This window comes from Crinia signifera, chromosome 6, assembly GCF_055691185.1.
Source record: "Crinia signifera chromosome 6, ASM5569118v1, whole genome shotgun sequence".
In the NCBI taxonomy this organism is placed as follows: Eukaryota; Metazoa; Chordata; class Amphibia; order Anura; family Myobatrachidae; genus Crinia; species Crinia signifera.
Window position 1 is genome coordinate 109,376,335 of NC_139222.1, and position 14,475 is coordinate 109,390,809.

The window sequence follows — 14,475 nt, forward strand, 5'->3', positions numbered from 1 at the left end:
AGAGGCTGAGGGGCAGTAGTCGTGGCCTGCGTCTGCAGGGCTTGTGGACTTTAGAGGAGTCTGCCTTACCGATCAACATCGTGGAACTGAGGGCTGTGTGGAAGAGGTTTTCTCTGGCGGGAGAAAAGATTACAAGGGCTCCCTTTTAGGCATTCAGACCGACAACGTCACAGCTGTGGCGTATCTGAATCACCAGGGAGGCACACGCAGCAAACTGGCCATGTGGGAGGTGTCCCGAATCTTCTTGTGGGCGGAACAGAATGTTCTAGCATTATCAGCAATATTCATACCAGGAGTGGAGAATATAGAGGCCGACTTCCTGAGCAGGGAGGAACTGATGGAAGGGAAATGGAGGCTGAATCCACAAGTATTCCACTAGATTACAATGAGGTGGAGAACCCCGGATAGGGACCTGATGGCATACAGGTTCAACCATCAGGTACCTAGGTTTTATGACAGGACGTGGGATCCACTGGCAGAAGCAGTGGATGCCATGACTATCCCCTGGGAGGGGAATCTTCTTTATGATTTTCCGCCAGTTCCAATGCTGGCTAGAGGGTTGAAAACGATACAGGCCCAGACAATTCCAGTAATTGTAGTGGCCCCAGATTGGCCAAGGAGGTCCTGGTACTCGAGGCTTCAGAGATTCTCTGTGGACTCGTGGCGTCTACTTCTGAGGTCAGACCTTCTAAAACAAGGACCGTTCAACCAGCTGGATTCAGCTCGATTAATTTTGACGGCCTGGCTGTTGAAAACGCCATTTTGAGGAATATAGGATTTTCAGAGGCGGTGGTTAACGCAATGAGTAAAGCCAGAAAGTCAGTGTCTTCTGTAAATTATTATAGGGCCTGGAAGACCTATATTCGATGGTGTGAAAGACAGAAGTCACACACATCGCGATTTAAAATGGCTAAATTGTTGGAGTTTATTACAGGATGGCCTTTCCTCTGGGTTAGGCCGTCAGTCACTCAAAGTACATATCTCGACCTTGTCAATTTCTTTCTGAAGAAGGATTGCGTTAAAAGCGGAAGTGCAGACCTTCCTGCAGGGGGTTTCTCGATTGAAACCTCCCTACAAGCAACCAGTAGCGCCATGGGAATTATATCTGGTTCTGGAGTACCTTCAAAAGGCGCCTTTTGAGTCGTTAAGGTCGGCTGACTTTATATTCCTTACAGGGAAACTGGTATTTTTGTTGGCGGTGGCGTCAGCAAAGAGAGTATCGGAGTTGGGAGCTCTGTCCTGCAAGTCTCCCTCCCTTATATATCATGATGATAGGGCTGTCTTTCGGACAGTACCCCAAAAGATTTTACTAAAAGTACTCTCTGCTTTTAATCTAAATCAGGAGATAGTTCTGCCTGTGTTTCAACCCCAGAGGGTTCAAGGAAAAGGGGCAAATTGAGGAATTTGGATGTTGTGCGCGCCTTGCGCATTTATGTGGACAGAGGAAAGAGTGTCAGGAAGACTGATACTCTGCTAGTTTTGTATGATGTACATAATAATGGTTGGCCTGCTTCTAAGCAGACCATTGCTAGCTGGTTGCGCTCTGTTATAGCGTTTGCATATACTAAAGTTGGTAGGCCTGTGCCAGCCAGGATTAATGCGCATACCACCAGATCAGTCGCCACCTTCTCGGGCGGTTCGACATGGGGCAGCAGCTGAGCAGTTTTGCAGGGCTGCCACTTGGTCATCTGTTCATACTTTTGCCAAATTTGATAGGTTCCATGAGTTCGCGTCGGTGGACGCATCATTCGGGCGGGCAGTATGAGAACTGCAGACCTGAGCGTACCCACCCAAAGGACCGGCTCTGGAACGTCCCAATGTGAAGCTGTGTCACCAGGACCATTGAAAGAGAAAAATGGATTTTTGTAAGAACTTACCGTTCGAATCCCTTTCTCTGATATGGTCCTGGTGACACAGCGATCCCTCCCTTACGCTCAGTAAGTATGCCAGTGTTAGGATGTTTCATGTTATAATTGGTTGAAAAGTTAAATTTAAAATTGTGCATATAATATGTGCAGGTGTTTGTACTGAGTTAATGTATTCCAGTGGCTTTGAAAGATTGAACTGAGGAATCTGGGATGCAGTAGGGGAGGAGCCTACCCTCCAAAAGCTTTAGGATAGGTGCCTGGCTCCTGTGGACCCTCCTACATCCCAATGTGAAGCTGTGTCACCAGGACCATATCAGAGAAAGGGATTCGAACGGTAAGTTCTTACAAAAATCCCTTTTTCTGCTATGAATAAAAATATTCTCATAAATTATTAAAGAGATATATATATAAAGAACCTGGGATGTCTGGCACAGCCTCTTAGTACATGGCGATGGTGGGTGCCCGCATCAAATAGATAATACAGGGAACAGATACAGGTAAGCGGCACTCCAAAATAATCCATTCAATGGTAATTTATGCAATAACATGCAATGTTTCAATACATCAAGTGCTTGATAAAATGATGTATTGAAACACTGAGTGCCGCTTCTTCTGATAAAACGCTGAGGTCATCAGTGTCTCTGTGATCTTTTACTAGTTGTCCTGAGTGCCATGCTTGTTGTGCTGTATACCCTCCTGTATTTGAATGTGAGGGCACCAGACCCAGATATATTGGATTTGCACAGTGCCAGGTCACACTGCTTTTCTATATAATGATACATATATATATATATATATATATATATATATATATATATATATATATATTTATCTCTCTATCTATATCTATCGATAGATAGATAGATAGATAGATAGATAGATAGATAGATAGATAGATAGATAGATAGATAGATAGATAGATAGATAGATAGATAGATAGATAGATAGAGATATAAAGATATATAACCAGAAGGGCCAAGCCAAGTGATGCTACACTGAATTAATCAACTCACTTAAAAATATTTATAAAGGCGTAAATAATAAAAAATATACAAATGATATAAATATATAATAAATAAATATATAAATAAATAAAATATACATATATATTGATAGAATATACAAAGTTGTTCTTAAGTACATGCTTAATAGTTGTTAAGATTAGCTTTGTATGAAGGATCTAATTTTATGCTAAAAATACAAAATGATTGTTTAATTGTGAAGATATGTTTCTGTATGTAAAATTGTTGTGATATATATGTAAAATTGTTTTTACATATGTAGAATAGTAGAAATGACCATTCTATCATTTGCAGTTTTTTCTGATTAAAAAAATTGAAAGTATAATGTTTTAGTGAGGTTCACACTGAAGAAAGAAGAGGCGTGTGCTTATGTTTCTTTTGGTTTATAAATGAGCTTCTCTGTTCAACAGAAAATAAATTTGACTGACTTAGATGAAGTTTGTTACACAAAAATACTATGGGATCTTAATGCAGGGCAGTGAATTTGCTGCCCTGCCGATAATCGTATGACCACGCATATGCCTGGTATGCTGTGTGCATGCGCGAGCTGCCCGTGTGAAGGCAGCCAGTGATGACTAGCTATCGTTGGCTGCTTGCGGGGTGATTGACACCCTGCTGCCCTTTTGGGGGTGGTAACCCAGCATTTCCTGGGAGTGCCCCATAAATGCAGGCATTCCCTGGCTGTTGGGAGGGAGGGCCACTGACATCATCAGCGGCCTTCTTCTCCCCACGGCCCTCATAGCGCTGAGGAAGTACTGGCTTACACGGTGGTGTGATCAGAAGGTAAAATTAATTTGCAGCTGTGCACATGGACGGGAATTCGCTTGTGCGGGGTGGCACGGGGTGGTGTTTACCTGATCGCTGGGCTTGAAAAACTCACAGCCCAGTGATCAGGTCTGAATAGGGCCCTATATACACAATTGTGTGCACTTGCCCTTTATAAATTTAAATAAAGTTTGAGTTACTTTGTATTTTACTCTGTAGTGAGAGAAATAGATCCAGAAGTAACACGCCTGAGAATAAGTCCAGTTCAGATGGACAGCACCCTGTAATCTCCCATGCAAATCAGAAAAACAACACAGACAAACCATGCAAAGATAGAGACACCCCAGAAAATGCGGCCAGCCATCAGATGCCAGAAGGTCAGTCACGCTTTACCTATCCTGCATCAATGTGAATTATAATAACCTTCGCCTGCTATCTCTCATAGTTTTCTCATATCTCATATTGTATCTCTCATATGCTGGCGATTCGCCAGTGGAATGTGAATATTTAGTGAGAATTTGATCGGTGCGCTACTAGCTGCAGCTGGTACTGGGGTTGTCAGGTCCCAAATTAGTACAGGCGAAAGAACAAGGTGGTGTACCAGCGCAGGCTGAGAAAAAAATATAGTGAGAACGGTATCCTTTACAATATATTTTCCATAAATTCCATAAAGAATTAATAATAAATGTTAAAAAGTGATAAAATACGTGGACATTCAATATCACACAATTTGTTAATAATCACAATGCAAATTTTATTTTCTTTGCAAGAGCTTTAGATCAGAACCCTGATCTATAGCTCTTGAAAATAAAAGAAAATTATTCTTCAAAAAAAGAAGCTACAAGTGTATCATTTATTCATTTATTATATGATTTATTCATTTTATTGAATTATTGTAGAAGACATCACAAAGCTAGGGCGCTGAAGACACTATTGTGGGTGTGTTTTGGAAGTGTTAGTTCCTACTAGTGGGGAACTAAGTGTCAACAGCGACCGATACAAATAATGTCCATATATATGGTGATCGAGACGTTCAGTGAAGCAAACCAGGAAAGTTCATCCAAAAACCCATATTGGTTTTGTATCCACATGTGTATTAGCAGATATCACATAAATCCAGCTTCTATGAGTCAAGTAGAGGCGTGATATATGAGATCCATAGAAGGACGAGATATCTTTCTCTTCTAGAATTACTTGGAGCGATAATTCTTTCTAGGAAGATTTTTACGTTGTACCCCTGATGAAGTCACTATAGACGAAACGCGTTGAAACATTTGCATATTGTTTTGCCTGTGACAACTTGAAGGACTAAAATAAACAAGTTTTTGGATGAACTTTCCTGATTTGCTTCACTGAACGCCTGGATCACCATATATATGGACATTATTTGTAAATTCTAGGCGCCACACCACAATTGTGTATATATATATATATATATATATATATATATATATATATATATATACACAACTGTGGTGTGGCGCCTAGAATTTACAAATAATGTCCATATGTATGGTGATCCAGGCGTTCAGTGAAGCAAGGGTAAGGACCACACTCTCCTCCAAATAGTGGCAACTGCCGGGGTGTCAGCTCAGGGGTCCCAGACAAGTCCAGTTCTCCAATACAGCCACAGAGATGAGGACACTCACCGGTCTTTCTTCCAAAGAAATTTTATTCCATATCACCACATCAGATAAAGTGCAAAGTGCATGACAGTGGGCCTAGGGCCAACGTTTCGGTCTGCCAATCAGACCTTTGTCAAGGCCCCCACTATCTCCTCCTAAAGTGCATAACCCACAGGACATCATGTGTGCCTTATATCCACCCCACAGGCAGCAGCACACTCCCCCACAGCATGTACAAAAACCAGGATCAGCCCTGGAACATATGCTTAACACAAAGCTATTACCTTAACATTTCTCCATACCTTACAGGTAACAGGCGCCAAACTTCTCGCCTGCCACGCAGGTAAATAGGAAGCGCCGCACACCTGGGCAAGTTTCCACACATCATCCACAACACCAGCGCATAGCGCCGTACCCGGAAGTGCGTCATTAACGCATCACTTCCCGTGCGTGGAGCGCACAGCCAGGAAGCGTGCGCTCCATCCACGTCCCTGTACAGTAGCGTAGCGTCACTTCCTGCGCATGGAACGCACAGCTAGGAAGCTTGCGTTCCATTGCGCTCCCAACGGGGCATTATAAGATCCATGTATACCATATTAATCAGAAAAAAACGATGAACTGCCTAATCTAACTAGCGCAGCCCTACACAAGTAGTCAGCAATAGTATTACAACGAGGGTGCCAACTGCGTACTGTTACTGCCTGAGCGGACTATACAAAGCACACACAATATACTGCCACCTAGTGGTAAAATGTAAAGTACAAAAATAATAATACAAAATATAACAAAAAAATATATACATTGTACATGAAAAAGACAAAAGTACAAAGGACACTGTCACTAAGGTTGCTCAGACCATCCAGAAATTACCAGAACCACTTCACAAGAAAACAGACAAAGAATTATTCTCGTTAAGGCCCCTAGGGGCCACCGTGTCGAGCCTATGGATCCATTTCACCTCCTTCCTGAGTAGGATCAACCCCCGATCTCCACCTCTTAACAACGGGGGGACCCAATCAATGATCATATAACTTAATGAAGAAATCTGATGTTTATACTTCAAGAAGTGCGCCGCCACCGGTTTATCAGTGAACTGGTGGGCATACGCCAAACGAATTGACGACCGGTGCTGGTTCATGCGCTCGCGAAATGTTCGTATCGTTTTCCCCACGTAGAGGAGGCCGCAGGGGCAGCGTAGAAAATAGACCACATGATCCATAGTGCATGTCAAATGATGCTGGAGAGCGATCTTTTGGCCCGTATGGGGATGGTGAAAGGATGAACCACTGATGAGTCCATGGCACGTAATGCAACTTGTGCAACGGAAGCAACCTTTTCTGGTCAGCAGCCATCTCTTATCAGTCGACGGGCTTGGAGTGACATCAGGCCGCAATAATAGATCTTTCAAATTTTGCCCGCGACGTGCTGCAATCAAAGGGGGTGCTTCAGTAATTCCTTTGAACACCTGATCAGTGCCCAAAATACGCCAGTTGTTTTTAATGGATCTCTCCATGGTTTTCAGCCTGGTGTCGCATTTCATCACCACTGTCATGCGTTTGGAGTTGCACTTTTTCTTCAGGTTGGGTGAAGTGTGAATCTCTCTTGCCCTTCTGAGGCTACTCTGTATCTCTTTCAAGATATCCTCGTACCCGAAATCTCTCACAACATTCCTTTATTTGTTGTTCAGCTGCCTCTGGTTCGGAGTTGTTTCTATACACCCGCAGCAGTTGCGATATGGGCAGTTTTGATTTTAACCTATCAGGGTGATGACTTGATGACCACAGAAGTGTGTTCCGATCTGTCGGTTTACGGAAAAGTGTGTACTCCAGATGAGTACCTCTCCTCAGTACAGTCACATCCAGGAAGTTCATACTGTCCCGGTCAGCAACTGCTGTAAACCGGATGGGACTGTCCAATTCATTTAATTGCTGCACCATGCAGTGGAAGGACTCAATAGTGCCTCTCCAAATTAAAAACAGATCATCGATGAATCTTTTAAAATAAAGGATGTTTGCACCGTGTCTACCCAGAATATGCACCGTCTCGTAGGCCGCCATATAAAGGTTGGCGAACCCCGGCGCAAAATTAGAACCCATGGCGGTTCCTGATATCTGCATATAGTAACCGCCATGGTACAAAAAATGATTCTTAGTCAGAACCAGTTCGATCAATTGACATATGAACTCCACAGGAGGTCCCTCATACGGTCCTATAGCCAAGGCCTCACGTACAGCTTGTATTCCACCTTCATGCGGAATCACCGTGTACAGTGATGAAACATCCATAGACGCTAAAATGCAATCCTCAGGAAGGTCACATAAGTCGCTGAGGCCCTCCAGGAAGTGGCTGGTATCTTTAATATAACTGTTGCCTGCCTGCACACTTGGCTGCAGGAAATGGTCTACAAACTGGGCCAACGGTTGTAATAATGAGCCACATGCAGAAATTATAGGTCTCCCTGGAGGAGCCTCAAGCGACTTATGCACCTTAGGCAAAGTGTAAAAGATCGGACATCTAGGGTGTTCCACCTGTAGCAACTTGAACACAGTATCATCAATCCAACCCATGTTGCGGGCATACGACAAGATCACATCAATCTGTTTTTTGATCATACTCATGGGGTTAGATGGTATCGGGCGGTAGGTATCAGTGTCCCCCAACTGCCTTCTGACCTCACGGTCATAGTCAGAAAAGTTCTGCAGTACCACCGCCCCCCCTTTGTCCGCACTCCTAATAACCAAGGATTTATTACCTTTCAGGTCTCTCAGAGCATTGCGTTCTTCTCTCGTCAAGTTGTCAAATGTTCTACAATCCTGTGGATGTTTCCCCTTGACTTCGCTATCTACCACTTTCAAAAAAGTTTTTAAGCTGGGATTCACAGAGGGTGGGTCAAAGGTACTAGGTTTTGACATAAAAATAGGTGCCGAGGATCCCTGATCAGCTTTATTGGAAAAAAATTCTTTTAAGCGCAACTTGCGCCCCATTTTGTAATGATTAATGGACCAGTCAAAGGTGTCAAATTTACACGTGGGAATGAAACTTAAGCCCTTCATTAGTAAGGACTCCTCAGGCGCTGTTAATATATGATCTGATAAGTTGAATATCAATTTCTCCTGTTCTTGCCCCATCTGCCGCCTCTTGTATCTCCCCCTCCGCGGGTGTAACCTCCTGCTCCTTGATCTTTTACCCTTCTTGGTCTGGGTTCTCTCCCTAAAAAAGTGGAGGACGATGTATGATCAAGTGGGGGTCGGTTAGCGGAGGCGTCAGAGTCTGGGGATGAGTCTGACCCACGGGGGCCCTGGTAGCCTGTTCTAAAATGGGGTCTAAATCTGCGGCGATTGTCAAAAGACTCCCCACTCAACCACCGATAGACTGAATGTTTCTGATAGTCTATCTCAACGGTATCCCACTTCTTTCTCTTAAATGCTAATAGATCACCTCGATACTTATCTATCTGTTCCTGGAGTTTTTTTAGCCAGTCGCCTGATTTGTCCTTAACCAATGTAGGGTTAAACGTTTTTTCAAATTCCTTGATGTCACTTTTAATTTTCTTTAACTCATTTCCCACTTCCTCTATTACAAGGACCATTAAATCAGAAGAACATTTGTTCAGCACCCCGCACCATTTGATGCAGAATGCTGAACTTTTTCGGCCTATGGTGGGCACATTATTAATTCTGAACCCCCTAGGGATCCTCTTCTTCCGATAGTATTCACTCAAAAATTGCCCATGCAGGGCCAAATCCACCTCCCGTCTTTTGAGGCGATTTAATTTGAAGAAGAGGTCACTAGGGGTCTCAGCTGGCAATTCCTCAAAATCCGTTTGATCAAAAAGTACTCTATCTACCTCATCATCAGTGATGCTTACATGCACATTCTCAGCTTCACTGAGAGAGGCATCATCAAAGAAATTAGACGCCTGCGACATACCACCATAGAGAGGGTACAAAACGAGTAGACACGGTGCAATTAACTGAGCAACCTATTAACCTATCCTAAGACACACAACACTAATACAATACAAAAACTAAATCATAAATGGTTAAAACACTAAGCAGGAGAACAACCGCAGTAAGGCAATCAATATCTATAAAGTATAAATAGTAAACTTGCGATTAGAAATCAGCCAATCAGTAAACGGGGGTTCAGATCCAGAAAGAGTTCCACTTTCCATATATCCAAGGGTAAGGACCACACTCTCCTCCAAATAGTGGCAACTGCCGGTGTCAGCTCAGGGGTCCCAGACAAGTCCAGTTCTATAAATACAGCCACAGAGATGAGGACACTTACCGGTCTTTCTTCCAAAGAAATTTTATTCCATATCACCACATCAGATAAAGACAGTGGGCCTAGGGCCAACGTTTCGGTCTGCCAATCAGACCTTTGTCAAGGCCCCCACTATCTCCTCCTAAAGTGCATAACCCACAGGACATCATGTGTGCCTTATATCCACCCCACAGGCAGCAGCACACTCCCCCACAGCATGTACAAAAACCAGGATCAGCCCTGGAACATATGCTTAACACAAAGCTATTGCCTTAACATTTCTCCATACCTTACAGGTAACAGGCGCCAAACTTCTCGCCTGCCACGCAGGTAAATAGGAAGCGCCGCACACCTGGGCAAGTTTCCACACATCATCCACAACACCAGCGCATAGCGCCGTACCCGGAAGTGCGTCAGTAACGCATCACTTCCCGTGCGTGGAGCGCACAGCTAGGAAGCGTGCGCTCCATCCACGTCCATGTACAGTAGCGTAGCGTCACTTCCTGCGCATGGAACGCACAGCTAGGAAGCTTGCGTTCCATTGCGCTCCCAACGGGGCATTATAAGATCCATGTATACCATATTAATCAGAAAAAAAAGATGAACTGCCTAATCTAACTAGCGCAGCCCTACACAAGTAGTCAGCAATAGTATTACAACGAGGGTGCCAACTGCGTACTGTTACTGCCTGAGGGGACCATACAAAGCACACACAATATACTGCCACCTAGTGGTAAAATGTAAAGTACAAAAATAGTAATACAAAATATAACAAAAAAAATATCTAGTACACAAAAAAATATATACATTGTACATGAAAAAGACAAAAGTACAAAGGACACTGTCACTAAGGTTGCTCAGACCATCCAGAAATTACTAGAACCACTTCACAAGAAAACAGACAAAGAATTATTCTCGTTAAGGCCCCTAGGGGCCACCGTGTCGAGCCTATGGATCCATTTCACCTCCTTCCTGAGTAGGATCAACCCCCGATCTCCACCTCTTAACAACGGGGGGACCCAATCAATGATCATATAACTTAATGAAGAAATCTGATGTTTATACTTCAAGAAGTGCGCCGCCACCGGTTTATCAGTGAACTGGTGGGCATACGCCAAACGAATTGATGACCGGTGCTGGTTCATGCGCTCGCGAAATGTTCGTATCGTTTTCCCCACGTAGAGGAGGCCGCAGGGGCAGCGTAGAAAATAGACCACATGATCCATAGTGCATGTCAAATGATGCTGGAGAGCGATCTTTTGGCCCGTATGGGGATGGTGAAAGGATGAACCACTGATGAGTCCATGGCACGTAATGCAACTTGTGCAACGGAAGCAACCTTTTCTGGTCAGCAGCCATCTCTTATCAGTCGACTGGCTTGGAGTGACATCAGGCCGCAATAATAGATCTTTCAAATTTTGCCCGCGACGTGCCGCAATCAAAGGGGGTGCTTCAGTAATTCGCCTGTTGTTTTTAATGGATCTCTCCATGGTTTTCAGCCTGGTGTCGCATTTCATCACCACTGTCATGCGTTTGGAGTTGCACTTTTTCTTCAGGTTGGGTGAAGTGTGAATCTCTTCCTGGATGTGACTGTACTGAGGAGAGGTACTCATCTGGAGTACACACTTTTCCGTAAACCGACAGATCGGAACACACTTCTGTGGTCATCAAGCCATCACCCTGATAGGTTAAAATCAAAACTGCCCATATCGCAACTGCTGCGGGTGTATAGAAACAACTCCGAACCAGAGGCAGCTGAACAACAAATAAAGGAATGTTGTGAGAGATTTCGGGTACGAGGATATCTTGAAAGAGATATACAGAGTAGCCTCAGAAGGGCAAGAGAGATTCACACTTCACCCAACCTGATAAAAAAGTGCAACTCCAAACGCATGACAGTGGTGATGAAATGCGACACCAGGCTGAAAACCATGGAGAGATCCATTAAAAACAACTGGCGTATTTTGGGCACTGATCAGGTGTTCAAAGGAATTACTGAAGCACCCCCTTTGATTGCGGCACGTCGTGGGCAAAATTTGAAAGATCTATTATTGCGGCCTGATGTCACTCCAAGCCCGTCGACTGATAAGAGATGGCTGCTGACCAGAAAAGGTTGCTTCCGTTGCACAAGTTGCATTACGTGCCATGGACTCATCAGTGGTTCATCCTTTCACCATCCCCATACGGGCCAAAAGATCACTCTCCAGTAAACTAATAAGCTAGGTACTGTATTTCGGCAAAATATATGTTTGCTCATACCCAGCGCCGGTGCTAGGGTGTCTGGCGCCTCCCTGCAACCTAAAATTTTGCGCCTTCCCTTCCATAGCCCATAAAAAAAATATGCAAATTCTGCCGCTGTCCTGACCCCCGACACCCGCTAGTGCTACTTCACAGCGCTACGCTACTCTGACAGCAAACAGGGAAGAGGTATGCTAACAAAACCTTTTTTTGAAGCATAAGCTGTCCCAGTGCCGGTGACACATCGCGTGTCAGGGAAACCGCTATGCTGAAAGCGAGGCTAGCAGCATAACGAACATTAGGGACATGATAATAAATCTACCCCAAAAGAGAGGGAGCGAGAGAGTCAATCAGAGACAGGTATAGACAGAGAGAGAGAGTGAGACAGGAAGGCAGAGATAGATATAGACAGAGAGAAATAGAGAGGGGGAGAGAGAGAGAGTCACACAGAGACAGGTATAGACAGAGAGAGAGACAGAGAGAGGGAGAGAGAGAGTCACACAGACAGGTATATACAGAGAGAGAGAGTCACACAGAGACAGGTATAGACAGAAAGAGAGAGAGTCACACAGAGACAGGTATAGACAGAGAGAGAGAGAAAGACAGAGAGAGGGAGAGAGAGAGTCATACAGAGACAGGTATAGACAGAGAGAGAGAGTCACACAGAGACAGGTATAGACAGTGAGAGAGACAGGTATAGACACAGAGAGACAGAGAGAGGGAGAGAGAGAGTCACACAGAGACAGGTATAGACAGAGAGAGAGAGTCACACAGAGACAGGTATAGACAGAGAGAGAGACAGGTATAGACAGAGAGAGAGAGTCACACAGAGACAGGTATAGACAGAGAGAGAGAGACAGGTATAGACAGAGAGAGAGAGACAGACAGAGAGGGAGAGAGAGAGTCACACAGAGACAGGTATAGACAGAGAGAGAGAGAGAGTCACACAGAGACAGGTATAGACAGAAAGAGAGAGAGAGAGTCACACAGAGACAGGTATAGACAGAGAGAGAGAGAGAGACAGGTATAGACAGAGAGAGAGAGTCACACAGAGACAGGTATAGACAGAGAGAGAGACAGGTATAGACAGAGAGAGAGAGACAGACAGAGAGAGGGAGAGAGAGAGTCACACAGAGACAGGTATAGACAGAGAGAGAGAGAGTCACACAGAGACAGGTATAGACAGAAAGAGAGAGAGAGTCACACAGAGACAGGTATAGACAGAGAGAGAGAGAGTCACAAACAGAGACAGGTATAGACAGAGAGAGAGAGAGTCACACAGAGACAGGTATAGACAGAGAGAAAGAGAGAGGGGTAGAGAGATTGATAGCTATAGACAGACAGACAGACATAAAAACAAACTCAGTCAGTCAGGGAGGTAGCTCCTCTTCTGTAGGATCCCGGACAGCCTCTCTCTCTCACCACTGATAAGGCCCCAGTTCCACACAGTGGGATCACATGGGGGCATCTAGTGGCTCCTAGAAATACTGCAGAGCCTTCCTCTGCAGATCACATTCCTCTGCTCTGCCTCCCCTGACCCTCGTGCAGGACATCATCGGCGTGGCTGAGAGCATCATGTTACCGGCGCCTCTGTCTCTGTCATGGCGTGTGACAGGCAGTGGCAGCCGGCAGGAGCAGCAGGGTGCAGAGCAGGAAAAGCGCCTCTACTGGTCGGCGCCTACCTGCTTTGCATCCCTCGCTGAGTGGGTTGCGCCGGCCCTGCTCATACCAATTCCTATACAAATTGGAATAGGATGGGGCCAAATTGTACCCCATCGCTGTGCCATTTACTTGGGCACAATAGTCTGGCCCATACATGAAAAAATGAGGTGTCAGCTCAATGAGTGTCATAAAAAATTCAATAGGGGGTTCGGTCTAGTGATTGGATATGAATTGTTGTCAGGTCGCTTCCAAACCCGCCTGATGTGGTATACCGGTATAAAGAGACTGTATATCCATTGTCACTAACCAAACTTTTTACGAAGGTAGATCAATCTCCTTAATCTTAGAAATAAAGTTTGGTGTGTCACGTAGATCTCTTGTATTGTCTTAAAAAGACTGCCTTAAGTCTGAAACGTCGACTATATTTGGTGATGTATTAAATACCATTTTCTTCTAAACTTGGGGAGTGCCTCTATTCATACTTCATTGATATTGGTCTGTACCTGGATTTATATATATTTGAAGACAAGAGAAGGTCATAAAAAAAGTAGAAGTGGTAAAAAAAAATGTGCCAAAACATAAGTGAGTGGGTGATTTACACAGAATGACAGATATGCATATTGTTCCACAACAGAAACATATGCAGCTGTGTTAAGACTTTCTCCAGGAGTGAAGACAATCGGCAGTGAAGTTCAACAGGCTGACTTGGTATGTTATGTGTGCAACGACTGTATACATTTTTTTTTTACGCCATCAAGTTGGTGAGCCCTAATGAATGGGAGAGGCATTCCTCCTTATTATACAACAATGTCATAAGGATGTGGGTCAGTCTATGGGTCTTATTCAGATCTGAGCTCAGTACAAATTTGTTCGGAATATGGGCAAAACCATGTGCACTGCAGGTGGGGCAGATGTAACATGTATAGAGAGTTAGATTTGTGTGAGTTATTTTGATTCTATGCAGGGTAAACACTGGCTGCATTCTTTTTACACTGCAATTTAGATTTCAGTTTGCGCACACCCCACCCA

The 14,475-nt window shown here is 44.3% G+C and overlaps 1 protein-coding gene across 1 annotated transcript in view; it reads left to right on the forward strand.

Annotated features, from left to right (window-relative positions):
- RBBP8NL (RBBP8 N-terminal like) overlaps positions 1-14,475 on the forward strand; it is a 63,952-nt gene that overhangs the window by 42,428 nt on the left and 7,049 nt on the right. The window contains exons 6-10 of the mRNA XM_083150078.1: positions 3,875-4,032; positions 5,590-5,623; positions 8,040-8,175; positions 9,843-9,876; positions 14,081-14,154. Coding sequence (XP_083006204.1) covers positions 3,875-4,032; positions 5,590-5,623; positions 8,040-8,175; positions 9,843-9,876; positions 14,081-14,154 — 436 coding nt within the window. The remainder of the gene's footprint in view (positions 1-3,874; positions 4,033-5,589; positions 5,624-8,039; positions 8,176-9,842; positions 9,877-14,080; positions 14,155-14,475) is intronic.